The 23552-nt window shown below is 40.5% G+C and overlaps 2 protein-coding genes across 4 annotated transcripts; one reads left to right on the top strand and one right to left on the bottom strand.

The window, feature by feature from the left end:
• Positions 1–7: 7 nt before the first annotated feature.
• Positions 8–12030, bottom strand: LOC145453374 (uncharacterized). 3 transcript variants are annotated; one of them, XM_080331342.1, is made up of 2 exons: positions 11045–12030; positions 8–8600 (listed from the first exon to the last, which is right to left on the bottom strand). In XM_080331342.1, the coding sequence occupies exon 2, from the start codon at positions 8592–8594 to the stop codon at positions 5682–5684; it is 2913 nt and encodes a 970-aa protein (XP_080187468.1). In that variant the 5' UTR covers positions 8595–8600; positions 11045–12030; the 3' UTR covers positions 8–5681. The 3 variants fall into 3 exon arrangements, with proteins under 3 accessions (XP_080187468.1, XP_080187466.1, XP_080187467.1); XM_080331340.1 differs by lacking the exon at positions 11045–12030 and adding an exon at positions 10185–11010; XM_080331341.1 differs by lacking the exon at positions 11045–12030 and adding an exon at positions 10013–10159 and having other exon boundaries at positions 8–8732.
• Positions 3543–5715, top strand: LOC145453377 (cyclin-dependent kinase 20-like). The gene is made up of 7 exons (XM_080331346.1): positions 3543–3710; positions 3769–3894; positions 3990–4178; positions 4237–4361; positions 4437–4551; positions 4610–4819; positions 5246–5715. The coding sequence occupies exons 1-7, from the start codon at positions 3636–3638 to the stop codon at positions 5432–5434; spliced, it is 1029 nt and encodes a 342-aa protein (XP_080187472.1). The 5' UTR covers positions 3543–3635; the 3' UTR covers positions 5435–5715.
• Positions 12031–23552: the final 11522 nt, after the last annotated feature.

The following is a 23552-nucleotide window of genomic DNA, read 5'->3' as shown; positions in this document are numbered from 1 at the left end:
GAATATATTTGTTTCCGTCTCCACGACTTGTAACTTTATTGAATCACGTACGACAAAGTAATGGACTTCCAAATCGGCGAAATATCATGGATTGAATGACCGTCTCTCATAGCCACGAGAGAGTACATGCCAAATTGTTATCTACGTTCACACGACAAAATATACGACTCACAGAGGTCTTATCAGGTCTCAGTTCAGGGAATTACGTAAGGTCTACCAACTCCTTATCGACTAATATTTAAATGGCGTTATACCAATATACTCCGTTAAAAGTTCCCCCTTCCCACCAAAATAACTTGGTGTAAAAAAAAACGAGTATATTGGTCAAAATCTCAAACCTAGGGTCATACAACATATGGACTGGGGCTAATCATAGGGACTGGAGAAAGGAACCGATTTTATATGCAGCGGCAAAAGTAAACTAATGAAACGAAATACCATCCAAGCGTAGCAGCGTGGCAAGCGTGGCAAGCGTGGCGTGGCGGGAACCGTATTTTACATAACCATCTCGGAACGACTCGCAATATCATCGTTCCGTCCTACTGGCAACTGAAACTCAGATCAACAATAGTTAGCGCTCAAACAAAACAAAGAAATAAAATACATAATTAAACCAGCACAAAAGCGTTACAACCGTGACATTACAGGTCACTTCGCATGCACTAACAACAAATTAATGAACATGTATAATAAAGAGCAACAAAAAACTAGAAAATGCAATGCAATTCACAGACGTAACCAGTCTAAACCAGTCTATATGCACTGACGAATACCATCTACGTGTATGCACTGACGAATACCATAATTCATCCAGCAATCATGCTTCAAAACCCACGGAACATGCTATTCACTGTCATTCATATACTTCTACTTTCTCATTATTACTGTCAACCCGTCCAGCGGGGACAGCAACCATTCCTACCAAATCCATGTTGTCTGATCACAACAACAGAGGGCTTATGGCAACTCAACCACAATTCTACAGTGACCATTTCAAATTTGACGCACAGTTCAGTGCCGCATAAGCGGGCCTACACGCGCCTAACATTTCGATGTCAGCATTTATTACTACAACGCATACTTCAGCAACGAGCTTCGGTGACCCCACCTCACATTCTACGACGGGGAGTCACAACTTGATGCAGCAATCCTGCATTTACATAATATATCAATGCGCAAATCACGCTTTTCACTACGCATATCTTTACTTTACGCGATTCAACAATCGATGAAGCAGCAATCCTGCATTTATGCAACATATTAATGCATAAGGCATTTCTCATCACGCATATCTTTATTCTACGCGATTTAATGCAACACGTAATCATTCAAATGTCTTGGTCTAACAATTCGTCTCCCTCTGGACGTATATCTTGGACTTGACTCGGTGATATTTCTGCAATCACGAGATATTTTGGTCTTAGCATTATCGCGCACGCGGGATTCACGCCTACGAATTACGCGATAAACATCAACAGGTAAGCAATCAGATACACGCTCTCGAGACGCGCTACCAATACTACTCGGACAGCCGCTCTCGCTGTCATCACTACCGGACGAAATTACACCTGCGTCACCCGGAGTTACCGCGGAGTTTAGTACAACTTTGTCCGCATCAACGGGCGGAAACTGCTGAACAAAATCATCAAACATGTCGTTATCTACATCAAATGGCGGAAAGTAACATCAGTCTGTTTATGCAGACTACTGAAATACAAATCAACAACATTAGGCGATCAAAAAAAAACACAAACATCACTTAATACCTCAAAACAATACATACACGATATTACGGTAACATTAAAGGATACATTACATTGGGCATTGAGAAAACCGATAATATCACTCGCACAACAACTAATTAGCAAGATACTGCTATGGGTAGAAAAAAAATCGAATATTCACCTGCAATCATTATATTCTAAATTGATATGAAACTTCCTAATTCATATCACGTAGCATTTAACATTGGTATATACCAACAGAACGAGAGTGTGCCCTATTTATTGTATTACATGCAAAGCAATGTTTGCAACTATCATGCACTACCGCGGTGCATATTTTCTCAATGATATACTCAACATAAGGGTATCGTCGTATGGCAGAGGCCTAATATCTCTTCATAAGGCTTGCAATATATCATTATTCATCACACATACATATCAAGCTATTCAGCTATTGGATGCATCATGGCATCGAATAAATAGGGTAGCCTTCTTGCCACGGGTTTACCCGCACACATCTCTTATCAAAACATCATGCTATATAAGCACCTGCGTCCTACAGCTCTAGCAGCGGAGGATTTGACTCACAGGAAATGCGACCCCTATCTGGGTATAGAAACCAATGATTGCAAGTTACTTTACAAAACTATACTTTGCCAATATCCCAATAACAGTAACCAACTAACGTCGTAGTGTAAGAGAATAAAATCGATCTACCTTATTGTTCTAATCCGTGTGATGCATGCTTGGAGCACCACTGTCCGCACATCTGCTAAACTTCTGCGATTTCCGAGCATTTTCTGACACTGCAGACGTCTTCTTCATTGTTGTCTTTGTTACGGCGTATTGATCGTCGAAAGCACAACCCCGCTGCATTTCTTCCTGGCAATAACGTCTCGTCGTTTTCTCTGAATGCTCTTTCTCGCCGCTGTGCAAGGCGAATCTTTATATTTATCGTTTCCGTGGTCCGTTGCTGTATTGCTATTTCTCGCCGTCGGGCAGGGCGTATCTTTATATTGATTGTCTTCGGTCGGCCGGTCCGTCGTGATTAATTAAATGTCGGGGTCACCATATAACGCAGAGCGAACGTTTGTAGTTGTATAATTGTATATCTGACTCCAAGATGTATTATTGACTCCAAGAAGGTTGCGTTTACAATTCGCTGCGTGTTTCTTCTTTCGTTCGACGAACCGGCGTAACCGCGCCGTACGGCCTTGTTGGCTGACGTACCACGAAGCCTGTCTATTGGACACGTATTCGATGGATCACACTGACGAATATATTTGTTTCCGTCTCCACGACTTGTAACTTTATTGAATCACGTACGACAAAGTAATGGACTTCCAAATCGGCGAAATATCATGGATTGAATGACCGTCTCTCATAGCCACGAGAGAGTACATGCCAAATTGTTATCTACGTTCACACGACAAAATATACGACTCACAGAGGTCTTATCAGGTCTCAGTTCAGGGAATTACGTAAGGTCTACCAACTCCTTATCGACTAATATTTAAATGGCGTTATACCAATATACTCCGTTAAAATTACCACATTCTGCCTTCAATATTATGTTCGATAAGCCAAGCGAAGTCCGCGCCTTCGACACTCCTCTCACAACATTTGTTATGAAAGTATGGCTCGTTTCATGAGTTTTCCAATGCACGATATCTTTGGATTCTTTCCTGCGGGTGTTGTGGTGACTGCTAACTATCTTTTTATTAATATACTTCTCCATTTATTGAAAATATTACGTTCATCTGCTTGTCCTACTCATCGACCAAAAAGTATTAATCACAAGTTTGCAGCAGAGGGCTACTTACTACAGCAAAAAAGTTAGTCGCTAGCAACGAATACCGCTTCGGTTATCACGCAGACTGGTAGACGCGTAGTGGTTTGGGTGGTCGATTAATGGAAGACTACCACATCCTAGGAAGAATTGGAGAGGGAGCTCACGGGATAGTCTACAAAGCTAAACATATACAAGTATAGTAACTAATATATGGTAGCGTTGCAACTCCGTACTGAATTATGTATAATATAGAGTGGAGAAGTTGTGGCCCTGAAAAAGGTTCCATTGCGGAAAATTGAGGATGGTATACCCAATCAAGGACTGAGAGAAATCAAAGCGCTACAGCAGATCGGCGGGGATTCTGAAGAATCACAAAATGTATTGGGTAGTTCTGTATCTGATAGTATTCCATGAATGCAATAGTTCTAGTCATATTGGTCTGAATATTACAGATGGATAATTTTATATTTCAGGTTGTGAAATTATACGACGTGTTCCCACATGGAACTGGATTCGTGTTGGTATTCGAATACATGCTTTCAGACCTTTCTGAGGTCATTCGCAATTCCGAACGGCCCCTTACAGAAGGTCAAATTAAAAGTTACATGATGATGCTCTTGAAAGGTGTCGCGTTTTGTCACAAAAGTAACATCATGCACAGGGCAAGTCTTAAAGCATGATATACACAGTGAGATTCCCCTTAATCACGTTATCTCGCAGGACTTGAAGCCCGCAAATCTTCTAATAAGTTCCACTGGACATTTGAAGATTGCCGATTTTGGTCTAGCCAGAGTCCATCAGGAGTCTGTATCTGATCGGCAGTACAGCCATCAGGTTGCAACAAGGTGATTAGAGAGTGCCAAATGGAATCGAACGAATTATTTTTTTTTCTAATCATTTTTGATTTATTCAATTCCAAGATGGTACAGAGCTCCAGAACTTCTTTATGGAGCAAGAGAGTATGATGAAGGTGTTGATCTGTGGGCAATTGGATGCATCTATGGGGAAATGCTGAATAATTCACCTCTTTTCCCAGTAATTTGAATACAATCGGATGCTGTCAAGTCAATATAGTAAATTCGCTTGCTTTCAGGGAGAGAATGATATAGAGCAGCTTTGCTGTGTTTTACGTGTCCTGGGTACGCCCAATGAAACCATATGGCCTGGGATGTCAAAGCTTCCAGATTACAACAAGATATCTTTCCGAGATAGTCCGCCGATCCCGTTGGAAAACATTGTGCCAGATGCATCGGTGGAGGCACTCGATCTTCTAAAAAAGTTTCTGGTCTACCCTTCGGATAAGGTAATCACTAGGGCAAGTTTTTGTTGCAGGTAAATCCGTGGAAAGTCGCATTTTTGACAAAAGTTGCAAAAGACCATATTTAGCTCGGTTCACTAAAAAAAAATGGTCAACTTCCCAGATTAACTAAAAAACAAAAAAAGGTCAATTCTCCGGTTCAGTTCCCGAAATACCCGTGAAAGCGTTACTTCGGTGCTAATTTACGGTGTTTCAGTCGAATTTAGCCGAGTATTTCACCTGAATCAAAAATACTTCCATGAAAAATCGAAAAAGATGCAAAAAGTTGCACTGTGAGATTCCTCCAAACAGCTTAAAACAGCATTCTACATATCTTACAAGTATTTAGGAAGCTGCCGGAAGCTGTAAAAAAAGTTGCAGAAGCTTGCCCTAGTAATCATTGGAGTTGAAATGTTCTACAATCTTTTTCAGAGGATAGCTGCTAAAGAAGCATTGCTCCACCCATACTTCTTCACCGAACCATTACCAGCACACCATTCCGAGCTACCTATCCCTCAACGCATGAAAAAGACAAGACATCATTCTAAAGAATATGATATTGATGTTCCACTTGAGCAAAGCTGTATTGATCCTGGAGACATCGATACATATCTGACTTGAACACTGAACTCAGAAAAACATCGTGTTGCATGATGACAACGGTGCTGAAACAAAATGACTTGGATGTGCATGTGCAAAGAGGATATGAAAAAGATATCGACAGGAATGTGATATACTTGTTTCATCTAAGCAATTTTAATACTAGGATAGTTGCTTTGTGCGGAAGAATTCAGAAGTAACAGAACTTGGCAAGCAATTGCGTTAGCAGGAATCAAAATTCATCAGATATCAAATGAATCAAAATTCATCAGATATCAAATATATCAAAATCTATATCCAAATCAATGTCTTCATCTATTCTGAATACGCTTTGCGGTGTCGGCTCAATTTCGAACTCTTGCTTGCTTTCGCACTTGACCAATGGTTGGTCACACTCTTGCTTTATTTCAGTGGTTAGGGTGTTTTTAGCTGTCCCTGTGACAAACGGTTGCAAGTTGTCATGGTTATCACGTGCGATGTCATCACATATTTTCTCCACCATGGAACCACTGAGTGTAAATGAGGAATGCTTCGCTTTCTGAAATGCCGCATCACATTTCGCACTAATACTTGATTCCTCTTTCACTTCATCTTGAAGAAAGCTGTCATCTTTCGAGTCCTCCAGGGAAAAAACTGACGGTACGAATAATGACTTAACTGAAGAGCCCGGTACGCTACGACGAGTTTTTGGTGCCTTAGTAGGAGTTACGCCAATTTGGAACATATCATCAGGATCAAGCGAACGAGAATTCAGTATTTTATGATCACTGGAATTAATCCCGATGCTGGAAGAACGTTCTTCGGGCGATGAAGAGTATCTTCGAAACCGCTGTAGTGCTGGGTGCCTGTCAATGGGTGAATGGGTTCTTTTCGTTTTATTAGGTGGAGGAGATTGATGAACCTCGGCAGAAGTGTGAACTTGTGTTGATATGATTGGGAGACTCTGGTCCCTATCGGTTTCTTTCAAAGCGAGTCCGAATTCTCCATACGACAAGTCTTCGTCCTCTGTTGCAGAATGAGCAAAGAAAGGCATGGTAGGTTGGTCTAAAGAAGATTTCGGTTGAAGGCTGTATCCCTGTGTTCCGAATCCTCTGGACACAATTTTTTGCACGGTTGATGTGAAATCTTCGTTTTCTGGTTCTTCGCAACTCTTACGCACCACTGTAGTAGGCCGGGTTGGGGAACTTACCATCCCCTTCTGTATAAGGTGTTCTAGCTCCAACTTCTTTAAGACAAGTGCAGTGTGCTGTTTGCACTGTTCTTCCGGGTCAGCCGGAAATTGTGAATGCAGAATATTTCCCGTGGGCAGCAATGACGCTCCTTGCATTGAAGATTCTGTTATCAACACGGCCGTAACGGCATCAATTATCTCAACAGTGTTACGATACATCAGTCGAGCATGTGCTTCCGCTATTCGGATGAGACTTTCCAATAACCTTATTGTAGTTCTTGCTGCGTTGCGAAAATCAGATTTCCGATGGCATTGGTAGTACTGAGATAAGATTGTGTTTGCGTCAGGTGTTAAAACTGGGTTTATCTGCTTTATCAAAGTAAAATAGGCTTGCATCTGGTCCAGTGACCATAATGAGTCGGCAGAGAAATTCATGTCATTCATAGTTTTCCCAGACAAAACATAATCAGCAACAATCGAATCCCAATCCTCATTCTGTTTGTCTAGAAGCACCAGTATAATATCAAACCTGCTCAACAGTGGGCTGGCAATGGCAACGTTGACATCCATACTTACAGAGTCATCATATTTACCCAATTTGGGGTTAGTAGCTGCCAAAACGCTAGTCCTTGTATTCAGCTTGCAAACCAATCCAGCCTTAGCAACACTGACAGTTTGCTGTTCCATGGCTTCATGAATGGCGCCACGATCGCGTTCTCTTATGCCGGAAAATTCATCGATACAGCAGACACCACCATCCGCTAGAACAAGTGCTCCTGCCTCTAAAGCCCAATGAGCACCATCACGAACTGCAGTCACTGTTAATCCGGCACTTGTTGATCCGATTCCAGTTGTTAGAACTGAGCGCGGAGTGATTTTAGCCGCGTATTTGAGAAATTGCGATTTTCCTGTCCCGGGATCTCCAACAAGTAAAAGGTGTGCTTCACCACGGACCCTGGACCCAGATGGGTCTTTTTTCGCGACACCACCGGCTAGGATCAACGCAACTGCCAGTTTAACGACGTACAGTCCGTAAATTTGCGGACAAAAGCTGGCCAGGATTTGATTCCTGGCAGTGAGTGGAGTGTCAACATGACCCGCCCAAAAGCACTCGAAATCATTTTGCATATCCTCTCTCACTGATGGGTCAAGCCGATGATCATTACGGATCTCCATGTAATTGGCCTTAATAATCAATTCGATATCACACACCTTACCTTCGTGTAAAGGCTGCCATCTACGTTTTACAACGCCATATATGATTACATCGTCCCCTGCTTTACAGCTATCAACCAAGTCATCCTCCAACACGGCTGAAATAGCTCGAGGCACCATTCCCATTGCAAGCTTTCGTACTTGCTCTTGAACTTTGATTTCTTGTAAGTCTTTCTTGTCGTGGCCGGACAAACTATCCTTAGACATCACAAATTTTTTCGAATTGCAATTAGGGGTGATGGGGCATCGTGCGGGGGTTGGAATACGATAGCATTGCTCCAAGTCGGCATCGATCTCAAAAGAGCCGTGGCATTTTGAGCAAATCAATCTCTTCTTGTATTGCAGTAATTTCACAGCCCCGATCCTGATAACAGTTCCTTCAACTGCAAGGAATTTACCAACATCTTTAGACTTTGGCACCCTGTGTCGCCAGAGCTCATCACAAGGAGGCAAGTTTTTCATTCTGATGTGAGTATAGGGTTTTTTAGTCATTCTTTGCCTTGCTACATTGGCTTTGTACAAATCCATGCAAACGTCTGCCAAAACGCCATCAAGTATCCTCAGCGTCTCATCATGGTGGTGGATTAAAACCTTTGCAAATATAATGTCAACTTTGAAGAGAGCGGTGCAGTCAACAACAACTGCATAATGTATTTTAAGTTCGTCTGCCGAGAGTATGTTACTGATATCGGAGATGTAGCGTTCATTTAAAAATGACTTGAAAACCTTTTCCACTCTTTCTCTTGTTTCCTTGTCCAAGGAAAATTCACTATCTATTTCTCTTCGAGAATCCATTGATATCTATAATGCATAAGGCATGCCAATTATTTTGTACGGACACAGTAGCCTATGAGCACTAATTCAATGGATTCAGTGGAGTTACTCAATTCCAAAACCTGAATCAATCGATTCTTTGCATGAAAGTCGGTCTACCTCAGTGGTTCCCAACGTGGGCGATATCGCCCCCCAGGGGGCGATTTGTCGGTCCAGGGGGGCGAAAATAGCCAAGGGGGCGAAAAATGAGCGAAAAATGGAGCGTTGAAATGGCTATACTGGCGTTCATGACCGTATCTGCCACACCCCAATTAGGATGGGGGGCTCGAGCTCGAAGGGGGCTCATAATATTTTCGTGAATTAACATCAATTATAGAGTAGTATTTTGGAAATTTAGGCAAATTTTTCAAAAAAATTCGCGCTGCGCGCCATTTCCTGGTCGCTTTTTTCTTGCTTATTGCATACCCTTTCTTCAAGAAATGATACGCATGAGTTATAGAAATGGGCATCTCGGCGTCAGCCATTATCCACACCAAGACATATGAACTTTCAGGCCATGTAACATGCGACTCCGAGAAGAGTGTCAGAACGATAAAACCTTGGCGGAAAAGGACTGCCTTTAGGCTGACCTAATTCGATATATATCCGATGTACATATATATTTAATTGCCCATAGGCGCCAAATGTTCCTGTACTGGCAATCAGAATCCCACAAAAAATGCCATCTCTCAGAGAAAAATTAATCGCCAGTGCAGAAATACCAATTTGAAATCGTGTGCATCTCTTAGTTTAGTACGTATGGGCGATTTGAATATCTTTTGACATAGCAGACAGGCCACGAAATATCATTACGTAACGAAGTCATTATACCCACGGCTCCGCCCGAATATGTTCAATTAATATTTACGGGCCCTACATTTTCCAAGACACCTCACTCAGCTTTACCGGTATATCTGAATACATGAGCAGAGCTAGATAAAAAAATGAGATCAATATCTATGCAATTCCCGATCATATTGACCGATCCAATCATGAATGATTGAAATTTTTCGCTAAAGAGTCCAACAATTTGTGCTGAGAAGTAGCGGTAAAGAGGTATCGGGGAGTTGGGTCTGAAGGGTGAAGAAGTTTGCTTTATCGCCCTATGGAGGGGGGTCAAGACCAACGTATCGGGGGGGGGGGCTGACGAAGTTCTGTTACGGCCTTTTGGAATCAAGTCGGAGAAATCACCTTTTTAGTTAGTGAACTCACCAACATTTAGCTGGAAAAGTATAATTTCGAGGTCGAGCCGAGAAGCTGACCTTTTTGCTTAGTCAACTCGCCGGTGATTTCAATATGTATGCCCATTTTTCGGTTCCCAATATTTGGGGGGCGATGATCGATATGGAGTTTGAAAAAGGGGGCGATGAGTCGAAAAAGGTTGGGAACCACTGGTCTACCTGAAACAATTCAGCTTGCTTTGAACTTAGTTAATTCTGTTTGTTTCGTATCGCTCATGTTATATATACTTCACAAGGCTTAATTTTATCTCTGTGTTAAACATAAATTACCAGTATTTCAAATTACAAGGTAGAAATCAACTTGCAACTACTACATAGAAAGAGTGCTTACCATCATATTTCGGCATCAATTATGGTACGGTATGGTAAAAAAGGTGTGACTAACAACTTAACGGCCGTTTGGGTCCAATGATTGGCCTTTGTAGAAGTTCAAGCAAACTAGTGATAAGTCGTGAAATCTATATACGGTACCTAGGCGAGGCCTACTTCATATCATTTGTATCGGCACATTAGGAAACTGTCAATACTCCCACACATTATAGGGTCTAAGGCAGGGGTGGGCAAACTTTTGAGCTCGCGGGCCGCACTATATAAAATTGGGATTATAAACCAATATTGGTATTTGATTATGTAGTGAGGACATGGAGATGCTTATTTAAAACAAACCAAGGATTGCTTTGATGATATCGTACATGCGTCAGAAACAGTGGCGAGATTTCATAGACTGATCGACCTCAATAACCAATTTGTTAAAAGTATAAAGATAAAAGTCGGTGGTCCCGATTCTTAGAACAGGATTGAAATTTTTAAATCTGTGAGTAGCGATCTGTTCATAGATTGATAATTCCACTTTTGGTTCAGTTCCAGGACACACAATGCTGACAGCATCATAACCATGTTAGCTCCAAAGACGCTTCTACTATATGTAGATAAAATATAGATACCCTAGTTTTACGCATACAGAGAACGAATCTACCTAAAACACGCGCGAATCGTTTTTTACAAGTACATCACTGAAATATTTAAAGCTGGAGTGGCTAATCTGAAATCACACTCGTGATCTGAATTATGTCAATCTCGTTTAGGATTTCTGTGGTTTTTAGCAGTTGAAAACTCTTAAACTGCGTGAGCTTTAATATCGGGCTGTCGCGCCAGACATTAAACATAAAAAATGATATAGGAAGTATTTACCTTAGAACAGTGGTTCTCAAACTTTGCAAGTCACGCCCCCTTATGATGGTGAAAGAGTTCGCGAATCCCTTGTCGTCATATCACAAAACGCACCCTTGATGCTAGTAAACATAACGGGTAGTTTGATGGCATGGAAGGCTACGACTCTGGATGAGAGATTTTTAAATATGAAATTCAGACTAAATACAGATCAATAATTGTGAATTGGATGTAAATCGCGCAGAGCGCGAAATTTTTTTTCAGATGATCCCAGCTTCGCGCCCCTCTTCAAATGCTTTCACGCCCCTCAAGGGGTCGCGAGCCCCAGTTTGAGAACCATACTTCCTTAAAATTATCATGGTGAAATATACTAAAAAGTATAATCAAGTTCCTGCAATATTTCGATTTTGAGTACACGTTTTATCAATATTTTTAATAAGTTTCTTTAGACTCTCGCGGGCCGCACAGAACGGTGTTGCGGGCCGCATGCGGTCCGCGGGCCGTAGTTTGCCCACCCCTGGTCTAAGGTGTAAATATTAAGCTTTGCTACATAGCAAGCAGATTACTGATAACAGTCAATTTATTTCTTTTCGAATGCCCAGGTGAAATGAGGTTGTGCCTTCCGTATTTTTACCGTACACTGGACCATTAAGGCGTACTGTAACGGCCATAATGGGATTCAATTGAAGGACATTTTTACCACAGTTGGTCAATGTAAGAAGATGTATCATTAAGTGATCCGATCATTGATCAAAATTGCAATAGGAGAGAATAATGACAGATACTCAGTTGATAGCGTATACCTTGCCACCTTGGCATTTACTTATACACCTGTTTACGTGTTCAAATATTTATCTTTACTTGACAAGCAATGATCTTTGCTGATCATTAATCCGACTAAACGTCTTCTGAGTCAATTTCAATTCACACCCTCAGCTAACCAAGTCTTCTGCACCGGTGTAAGTATTCAAATTTTTGATGCATTGAAACGTGAACTCGTAAACATCAAGCTGTACCACCGTGATTCTATTAGAAAAATTACGCGGTATGGGAAACACTTGTTACTACCATGGCAGCATTATATATTTCCGATTGGAAAATCTCCGTATACTGCAAAAAGCGGTTGCCAGATAATTTTAAGCTGCATTAATGTCGTTTTTAATGCATTATCGCCGGAGTGGAAAGAACTTGGTACCCTTTACTGAATATAAGGGACCTTAAATAATATATTAAAAGCTGTTTCATACTTCGGAAGATACCTGGAGATGAGAACCATCGAAATATATATTGCCGCATATTGTGTTGGAAATTGCGTTGTTTTCAAGATATAATAGCCAAAGAAGGAGACACTTCTTACTCTGTTATGAATAGAATGGCTCCTAAATAACATGATAAAGGTCGTTTCAAGCTTCGGAAGATGCCTGGAGCAGAGAACCATCGAAATATATATCACCGCATATTGTGTCGGATATTGCCTAATAAACCTATCCACATGAACCAGAGTTGATGTTGTTTTTATGATATAATAGCCAAAGAAGGAGGGACTTCTTACTCTGTTATGAATAGAATGGGACCTAAATAATATGTTAAAGGCCGCATATTGTGTCGGATATTGCCTAATAAACCTATCCACATGCACCAGAGTTGATGTTGTTTTTATGATATAATAGCCAAAGAAGGAGGGACTTCTTACTCTGTTATGAATAGAATGGGACCTAAATAATATGTTAAAGGCCGTATCTAACTTCGAAAGATGCCTGGAGCTGAAAACGAACGAAATATATCTTGCCGCATATTGCGTCGGAAATTGCCGTATACTCCAGTTCACATTCACCAGACTTGACGTCGTTTTAAAGATATAATCGCTAAAGAAGGAAAGACTTCTTACCCTTTTGTGAATAGAAGGCGTCCTAAATAATACATAAAAAGTCGTTTCAAACTTCGGCACCTATCCGGAGAAAAGAACAATCGAATTATATTTATTAGAAAATTACGCCTGAAATTGCCTATTACACGAGTTCAGGGGTACCCGACTCAAAGTCGATTTTAACATCTAATAGCCAAAGAAGGAAGGACTTCTTACACTTTTGTGAATAGAATGCGTCCTACATAATACATACCAATTCATTTCTAACTTCGGCACCTATCCGGAGAAGAGAACCATCGAACTATATTTAGCGAAAAATTACGCCTGAAATTGCCTATTACACGAGTTCAGGGGTACCCGACTCAATGTCGATTTTAACATCTAATAGCCAAAGAAGGAAGGACTTCTTACACTTTTGTGAATAGAAGGCGTCCTAAATAATACATACCAATTCATTTCTAACTTCGGCACCTATCCGGAGAAGAGAACCATCGAACTATATTTAGCGAAAAATTACGCCTGAAATTGCCTATTACACGAGTTCAGGTGTACCAGACTCGATGTCGATTTTAACATCTAATAGCCAAAGAAGGAAGGACTTCTTACCCTTTTATGCAGAGAAGGGGTCCTAAGTATGTCATAACAATTCGTTTCAAACTTCGGCACGTATCCGGAGAAGAGAACTATCTAATTATATTTATTAGAAAATTACGCCTGAAATTGCCGATTACACGAGTTCAGGGGTACCCGACTCAATGTCGATTTTAACATCTAATAGCCAAAGAAGGAACGACTTCTTACCCTTTTGTGAATAGAAGGCGTCCTAAATAAAACATAAAAAGTCGTTTCAAACTTCGGCACGTATCCGGAGAAGGGAACTATCTAATTATATTTATTAGAAAATTACGCCTGAAATTGCCTATTACACGAGTTCAGGTGTACCAGACTCGATGTCGATTTTAACATCTAATAGCCAAAGAAGGAAGGACTTCTTACCCTTTTATGCAGAGAAGGGGTCCTAAGTATGTCATAACAATTCGTTTCAAACTTCGGCACGTATCCGGAGAAGAGAACTATCTAATTATATTTATTAGAAAATTACGCCTGAAATTGCCGATTACACGAGTTCAGGGGTACCCGACTCAATGTCGATTTTAACATCTAATAGCCAAAGAAGGAAGGACTTCTTACACTTTTGTGAATAGAAGGCGTCCTAAATAATACATACCAATTCATTTCTAACTTCGGCACCTATCCGGAGAAGAGAACCATCGAACTATATTTAGCGAAAAATTACGCCTGAAATTGCCTATTACACGAGTTCAGGTGTACCAGACTCGATGTCGATTTTAACATCTAATAGCCAAAGAAGGAAGGACTTCTTACCCTTTTATGCAGAGAAGGGGTCCTAAGTATGTCATAACAATTCGTTTCAAACTTCGGCACGTATCCGGAGAAGAGAACTATCTAATTATATTTATTAGAAAATTACGCCTGAAATTGCCGATTACACGAGTTCAGGGGTACCCGACTCAATGTCGATTTTAACATCTAATAGCCAAAGAAGGAACGACTTCTTACCCTTTTGTGAATAGAAGGCGTCCTAAATAAAACATAAAAAGTCGTTTCAAACTTCGGCACGTATCCGGAGAAGGGAACTATCTAATTATATTTATTAGAAAATTACGCCTGAAATTGCCTATTACACGAGTTCAGGTGTACCAGACTCGATGTCGATTTTAACATCTAATAGCCAAAGAAGGAAGGACTTCTTACCCTTTTATGCAGAGAAGGGGTCCTAAGTATGTCATAACAATTCGTTTCAAACTTCGGCACGTATCCGGAGAAGAGAACTATCTAATTATATTTATTAGAAAATTACGCCTGAAATTGCCGATTACACGAGTTCAGGTGCACCAGACTCGATGTCGATTTTAACATCTAATAGCCAAAGAAGGAAGGACTTCTTACCCTTTTGTGAATAGAAGGCGTCCTAAATAAAACATAAAAAGTCGTTTCAAACTTCGGCACCTATCCGGAGAAGAGAACCATCGAATTATATTTATTAGAAAATTACGCCTGAAATTGCCTATTACACGAGTTCAGGTGTACCAGACTCAATGTCGATTTTAACATCTAATAGCCAAAGAAGGAAGGACTTCTTACACTTTTGTGAGTAGAAGGCGTCCTAAATAATACATAAAAAGTCGTTTCAAACTTCGGCACCTATCCGGAGAAAAGAACAATCGAATTATATTTATTAGAAAATTACGCCTGAAATTGCCTATTACACGAGTTCAGGGGTACCAGACTCAATGTCGATTTTAACATCTAATAGCCAAAGAAGGAAGGACTTCTTACACTTTTGTGAATAGAAGGCGTCCTAAATAATACATACCAATTCATTTCTAACTTCGGCACCTATCCGGAGAAGAGAACCATCGAACTATATTTAGCGAAAAATTACGCCTGAAATTGCCTATTACACGAGTTCAGGGGTACCCGACTCAATGTCGATTTTAACATCTAATAGCCAAAGAAGGAAAGACTTCTTACCCTTTTGTGAATAGAAGGCGTCCTAAATAATACATAAAAAGTCGTTTCAAACTTCGGCACCTATCCGGAGAAAAGAACAATCGAATTATATTTATTAGAAAATTACGCCTGAAATTGCCTATTACACGAGTTCAGGGGTACCAGACTCAATGTCGATTTTAACATCTAATAGCCAAAGAAGGAAGGACTTCTTACCCTTTTGTGAATAGAAGGCGTCCTAAATAATACATACCAATTCATTTCTAACTTCGGCACCTATCCGGAGAAGAGAACCATCGAACTATATTTAGCGAAAAATTACGCCTGAAATTGCCTATTACACGAGTTCAGGGGTACCCGACTCAATGTCGATTTTAACATCTAATAGCCAAAGAAGGAAGGACTTCTTACCCTTTTGTGAATAGAAGGCGTCCTAAATAATACATACCAATTCATTTCTAACTTCGGCACCTATCCGGAGAAGAGAACCATCGAACTATATTTAGCGAAAAATTACGCCTGAAATTGCCTATTACACGAGTTCAGGAGTACCCGACTCAATGTCGATTTTAACATCTAATAGCCAAAGAAGGAAGGACTTCTTACCCTTTTGTGAATAGAAGGCGTCCTAAATAATACATAAAAAGTCGTTTCAAACTTCGGCACCTATCCGGAGAAAAGAACAATCGAATTATATTTATTAGAAAATTACGCCTGAAATTGCCTATTACACGAGTTCAGGGGTACCAGACTCAATGTCGATTTTAACATCTAATAGCCAAAGAAGGAAGGACTTCTTACCCTTTTGTGAATAGAAGGCGTCCTAAATAATACATACCAATTCATTTCTAACTTCGGCACCTATCCGGAGAAGAGAACCATCGAACTATATTTAGCGAAAAATTACGCCTGAAATTGCCTATTACACGAGTTCAGGGGTACCCGACTCAATGTCGATTTTAACATCTAATAGCCAAAGAAGGAAGGACTTCTTACCCTTTTGTGAATAGAAGGCGTCCTAAATAATACATACCAATTCATTTCTAACTTCGGCACCTATCCGGAGAAGAGAACCATCGAACTATATTTAGCGAAAAATTACGCCTGAAATTGCCTATTACACGAGTTCAGGAGTACCCGACTCAATGTCGATTTTAACATCTAATAGCCAAAGAAGGAAGGACTTCTTACCCTTTTGTGAATAGAAGGCGTCCTAAATAATACATAAAAAGTCGTTTCAAACTTCGGCACCTATCCGGAGAAAAGAACAATCGAATTATATTTATTAGAAAATTACGCCTGAAATTGCCTATTACACGAGTTCAGGTGTACCAGACTCGATGTCGATTTTAACATCTAATAGCCAAAGAAGGAAGGACTTCTTACCCTTTTATGAAGAGAAGGGGTCCTAAGTATGTCATAACAATTTGTTTCAAACTTCGGCACGTATCCGGAGAAGAGAACTATCTAATTATATTTATTAGAAAATTACGCCTGAAATTGCCTATTACACGAGTTCGGGTGCACCAGACTCGATGTCGATTTTAACATCTAATAGCCAAAGAAGGAAGGACTTCTTACTCTGTTACGAATGGAATGGGTCCTAAATAACATGTTGAAGGCCGTATCAAACTTCGAAAGATGCCTGCAGCTGAGAACGAACGAAATATATATTGCCGCATATTGTGTCGGAAATTGCCGAATACTCCGCTTCACATTTACCAGACTTGACGTCGTTTTTAAGATATAATCGCTAAAGAAGGAGATACTTCTTGCCCTGTTATGAATAGAATGGGTCTTAAATAACATGTTAAAGGCCGTTTCAAGCTTCGGAAGATGCCTGGAGCAGAGAACCATCGAAATATATATTGCCGCATATTGTGTCGGATATTGCCTAATAAACCAATCCACATGCACCAGAGTTGATGTTGTTTTTAAGATATAATAGCCAAAGAAGGAGAGACTTTTTATCCTGTTATTTATAGAATGGGTTCTACATGATATAATAAAAGCCGTTTCAAACTTCGGAAGCTATACGTGGAGCCGAAAACCATCGAAATATATATAGCCGTCCTTTTAAAATCCTCATAATTTATGGCAAATATATCTTATAATTTTAAAGTTGCCTCTCGGTTAGGAATACATTTATAATCAGTTGTCGTAAAATGGTGTAGGGGTTGCTGAGTAGCGATACAATATCAATGGTCAAGTGCCGTTGTGCTATATATCAGTCATATAATTTCGCTGTGAGATATAGCGGCGAGTACATTAAAGCAGAAAATGTTCAACCGTTTCAGCGTTGCAAAACGAGAGACGCATGTCATGCGGCAATCAACGTCACCCGCGAATTCGCTATTCCTGACATATCGCACTCCTTGAAGTCTTAATTAAGGATTGCACCTTGCGTTGATTGATCGATAGTAAAGATGCAGACATGAGGGCGCCAATATGACAATGTTGCAATTCTTTTACACTACAACATAACAAAGTTATCTAACTACAATGAAAGAATGAGGCGCGGAATCACTCCTTACTACCTTTGAGTAAACGCTGTTTCGGTGTCACAAATCTCGCAACGGCATTCGTCCTTCCACGTCTGTCTTGCAACGGAACTCTCCTAGTGAATAGTGCGAAAGGGTCATTATAGTGATGGCGACCAATGGTATATATTATCTATATATATTATGTATATGTTTGTGTATTATCGCGGCTACCAAAGACAACGGGACGAATGTTTCTGATGAAGGTGAGTACTGTACAAATGTATCTTATACCAGGGTCTCTCAGCTTTTTAGTCTTGCGGACCGATTCACATTCAATGGTCAAAATTACCCCGAAATTTAAATACGACAAAAGTATGCAACTCATATGAAACATTAGAAACTTCATTCATTGCTGCCTTTTTGATATTATGTGTGCGGTTCTATTGGAGTTTGTACCAGGCAAAGTCCTGTTAAATATACGAATAATTTGATTGAGATTGATCGGTTTCCTTTGAGAGAAATTATAATTTTTGATTGGTATAACATCCATAATACTGCCAGGCGTCGTTCAATTGTTCTGGCGAAATTTAACGAAGACTGTCTCCGCAGCTTTCACATATTGTAAGAAACGAGTAGCAGGCTATTTTTCAACTTGTACCATTGTGACGTACGCCCGAAGTAGACCATCAACTCTCTGCTACAGTGGTTCTCAACCGCTGTGCCGCGACACACTGAGGTCCCAATTAGCCTGCGGTGCGATGTCACGAGAAAGTGGGGTGATGGGGCTTTTAAAATTGTGCTGCTGATCTATTTCATATCATTTTTAAGCGCCAGATGCCAAGGCGGTGACCGAAATATAACTCATCACCGGCAATGAGACCGTGATTGTGAGTGGTCACATTTTTCTAGTCATCACCTTCCCAAATCTTGCACTCAGGGTACTTGTAGTGCCAGGACTTTAACTACTGTACCCAAACCCCGCAAATGGGGGTGGGCGAAACATTGAACATTGCTTGAGATGAATAATTACGGGCCTTACACTCTTAGCTAACATAGAGTGTATTTCCACCCTTGTGCTACCCCTGATATGCGTGTGTGAGAATATAAAATATACATACACCCATGACATATGAAATCAGAACCCACCTGCTAAGACTTATACCGCGGTATAAATTGAGTACAGCCTTTTAATCCAAATTATGCATGTACGACTGTACGTAGAAACGTAGTATTTATGACCGCGATATAGTTCTGATTTAGGTTCTGTTTTCGTTTACCACCCTTTTCGGTCCTTTAAAGGGTATGAATGCACACTTTTTTGCACATTATCTACCGGTAAATATGGTCCCGGGGCCGCGAAAGGATAGCATACAAGCCCCTATATAATTATTAAAATCGTCTTTAAAAACTCTTTGCGCTTCCCGCGAGGACACAACTACAAAACAATTGCGTAGGCCTAGACGGCGTTCGTCGCTATTTCGGCTGGTTCGTGATCACGTTGCCGGACTTAGTTCGCTATGTGTGCAGTGTGCGTGTTGGCGAATTGTATATAAAGATTCGTGGCAGACTTGAACAAACTACTGGATTTTTAAAAAGCGCAACTAGGATTAGAACTGGAACTACTCAATTTTTAAAACTAGCAAAACTACAACTATCCAATTTTCAAAATCCGCAACTAGAACCAGAACTACTCAAAATTGTCAGTTAGTTGACCATCAACTAACTAAATTCGTAGTTTGCGCAAGTCTGATTCGTCGCGAACTGGGCAATGGCCCGTATGATAAAGGGGTCTGGGGGCTTCGCGCCTCAGAATTGTGTTCAATATCCTATGGGCGCTCAGTAACGACATTTGGGGACCTGAGCAGGTTCCGTTTCGGTCCGGGTATCGTTCTTTTGTCTGGATGACGTACATGTTGAAGCATCAAAACAAGTGTAGTAATGTCTTCAATTTCCAGATATAGAGCTACACAATATAGCTTACGGTCCACCATATTTTTATTAACGTTTACTAATCGCACAAAGCGTTTACACCGTATCCAACACAACATCTTCGTATTGCTCTTCGACTAAACTACATGCCTTATGATATGGGAGAGTGCGCAGTACCATGATATTTTCTAAAACGTGCTGTTTGAGTAAACAGAGAATTAGTATCGCATTTCCATACCAATACTATCATTTTCAACCCATGATGTGAACGAATGCTTACATGCTATCGAAAATTGGAGACCTGCTGGTATGCATCAATATCAATCAACATAGGCACTTTTCGCATAGCTTAATTTGCACCTTTTTACGATCCATGTGAACGAATTAGGATCGTTTTCAGAACTACTTACTTACTTGAGTACTTTTAAAGTCAGTCAATTCTACTTCTACTTCAAGTAGTTTTAGTTTGCTCATGGAAGAAGTACTTCTACTCGTACTTGAGTAGATTTTTTCGTCGTTACTTCTACTTCTACTTGAGTAGATTTCTTGACTACTTTGACCACCTCTGTATACTGTATAAATGAACGCATGGAAATACATATTTATAAATTATGCGTTTACAGGAATGGAGGAATCTGACTTGAAAATGCCTCAGAGTATTAAGCCACCGCGCAGAGGATCTTGGGAAGATGGAATTTGTAATGAATTACTCGAATATTGCAAAGAAAGAGGACTAAAGGAATGCGATTTTGGTAAAAGAGACACGGATAATTTTTTGGCTAAAACGAAAAGGTGGGGGAAATTGAAGGATAGGAAATCGAAACTGGCATCTTTCCTGAATCGCCATCAGGAGTATTTGAATTCAAAATTGCGAAATTACTTCCCTACCAGTGGAAAGTCAGAACTTATATTCAAATATGCAAAGGCCAATCATTTAAGCACATCCAATGAACAAATGAAAAAATTTGCTTGGTTGTTCGCTAAAGACCCAGCAAGATTCCTCCAAATGGAACAAACGTGTGAAGTGGCCAAGGCAGTCGATGTGGAAGCTCTTTCTGATCCCTACAATAGCTCTGCGCACGTAGATCCGGCAACCATTATGCCCGATAGTAATGGCACAAGCGCTGGGATGTTATCTTGTTCTACTCAATCGCCTGACGCAATTGGAAATCGCTATTGCATTTGTAAGACACCGTATATCGAAAGTGAATTTATGGTGGGCTGTGACATATGTTCCGAGTGGTTTCATCCTAGATGCATATTCCACCGTCAAAGCTTGGAGATGAGCTTTGGTGTGACTCAATGGGAACGATGTCATTTCGTGTGCGAAGGTACCAAGGATTTTCATGCGACCTTCGATCATTCATTTTACCATCCTCGAGTGGAAGGAGGAGATGACAGCAATCCTTATTCCAAAACGCCATCTAATCCATTGGATATTAATCCTCTGTCGGATCCTCGATTCGACGTTGATCTGTTTCACCATCCCTTCGTGGAAGCCGAGTCCACCAATCCTTCGTTAACTCCACCAAATCTATTGGATTGTAGTCCACTTTCGGATCGTGCCGGCGTTGATAGTTCCACTGCTGAGAACGGTATTGAGCTCGTCCCCGCTACTCCCGAATCCGAGGATTGGATACGGCAGGAGACGATTGTTGGGTTGGGCTGCTTTGCGGGAGAGGATGTTTTTAATACTAACGAAGATGAAGTTGCAATATCCGGCACTTGGACTTTCGAATTAAATGATTGGGCGAAATTGACGAAAAACAGATTGAAAAACAGATTTAACAAAAATTCGTATTATTACATTCCAATTTTCAAAAAAGTGACACAATACTATGACCGTTGTGTGCCCGTGGTAAAGAATCAATACTTGAAAAATCAAATGATTAATCCGCCTGAAAATTACAACGAAGGATACGTTGTATTTCGCTGTGCTCATCATACATGCTGTAATTGCACCGTGGAAGGCAAAATCCTGTTTTTGCGTCAAGGAACTGGAATAACATGTAACCTGGAACTTGCTGGACGCCGAATACATACCAGGTGTAAACGATCGAGACCGATGAGGGGGCCGGACAGTGAAGGTCTTGGCAAGGATTTAAGCTGCAAAAAACCGTCTAAGCTGCATAGAGAGCTCCGGGTTGCCCAAACCGAAAGAGAACGGATTTCCGGAGCCCATACATACGCTCCGTCATTGGATGTCTTAAGAAAAATAAAATCAAAGTTTGGTCTGCCTTGTGGCTGGACCTCCGATGTTTTTCAAAACATTGAGTTACTGAGAAAAATATTTGAGCAAGATGGCACACATTTCATTAGAGGCTGGCAGGGTTGCCCTTTAAGCGTGACATTATTCTCTACATTTCAATTGGAATTATTCAAAGATTTGTGCCAGAAAGACATTTTGTATTTTGATTCAACTGGGACAATTATTCGGTCGGACGGAGGAAAGGCTTTTCAGATATATTCGATTTTGGTCCGAAGTCCTTACAAAGATCTGCCAGGAATACCGGTAGCAAGCTATGTTACAACGTGCCATACGACCGAGAGCATAAAATATTTTCTCGGGTGTTTTAGAGATGCATGCTCGACGAAGTTGGTGCCGAGATTGGTAATACTTGATGGTGCTGTCGCCCTGTGGAACGCTTTTCTCTCCGTCTTTTGCAGTGAGACCAGACTCCAATATTATCATCGCGTGTACCGGATAGTAACGGGTGAAGCGTCGGGTAGTGACTTGAGTTTAACACTAATTGTTAACTGCCTGAGCCACTGCATGAAGGCCGCGTCTACTATGTGCAAAAGATATTACATTAAGAAGTACTACCGCGATGCTATGCATTGGATGGCAATGGTATTCCTAGCCTCAACTATTCATGAAATGGATCACATTATTAGCCACTTATTTGTTGTGCTATTACTGAGACAAAATTCACCCCAGGTTGAAAAAAGTTTCAAAGCGCTACAATCTCATATGAATAAAAATGAAAGCCTCAAAAATTTACCGGATCAGTTTTATGAGTATCAAAAGGACGATGACATATTCGCGAATTTTATTATACACGACAAGAGTCAAGAATACAAATCTCCGTTTTATCTGAGGTACAAAAACAAACTTGAATTATTTAAAAAATCTATAACTTATCAAGAAGGAAATGACCCCGGACTATGGCCAACAACCAACAAATATTTTTCAGAGTCATTTTTTACCAAAATTGAAAACGTAATATTTCCAAGACTTGGTGCTACATCTGGACTTTTACTCGGCAATCTTGATCGCCACGCCACAGGAACTGATTTCCCAAATGCTGTCTATCAAAGATTCGGCAGGGAATTTGAAAAAATTCGCTCTGCAAGTATGAAAAATAATTTGCAATCAATTTGTGATTGTAACCGCACACAGGGTATTATAGAGCAGCATTTTTATGAACTGAAAAACATATATTTGGACAATACAAGATGTAGCAAAATTGACAAATTCATTTTGAAATACCACAAAGAAATCGTCACGTCATCTAAAATATTCGCGGATAGTTTATTACATCGCGGTTTCAAAAGAAGAAGGAAAACAAAACTGTCGAAGGAAACACAACAATTGGTCAAGTCGACTTTCAAAAAAAGGAAAAGAAGGCAGACTGGCTGCTTTACCTCCGGAGAACTATCAAAAACATTGAAATTCGACAACGAGCCTTGTAGAAAGATCGGCAAAGGAAAAAAT

Source organism: Botryllus schlosseri, chromosome 13 (assembly GCF_051294905.1).
Source record: "Botryllus schlosseri isolate E-star chromosome 13, Bs_hap1, whole genome shotgun sequence".
Taxonomy (NCBI): domain Eukaryota; kingdom Metazoa; phylum Chordata; class Ascidiacea; order Stolidobranchia; family Styelidae; genus Botryllus; species Botryllus schlosseri.
The sequence above is the reverse complement of the archived record's forward strand: the minus strand, read 5'-3'. Positions and strand labels throughout refer to the sequence as shown.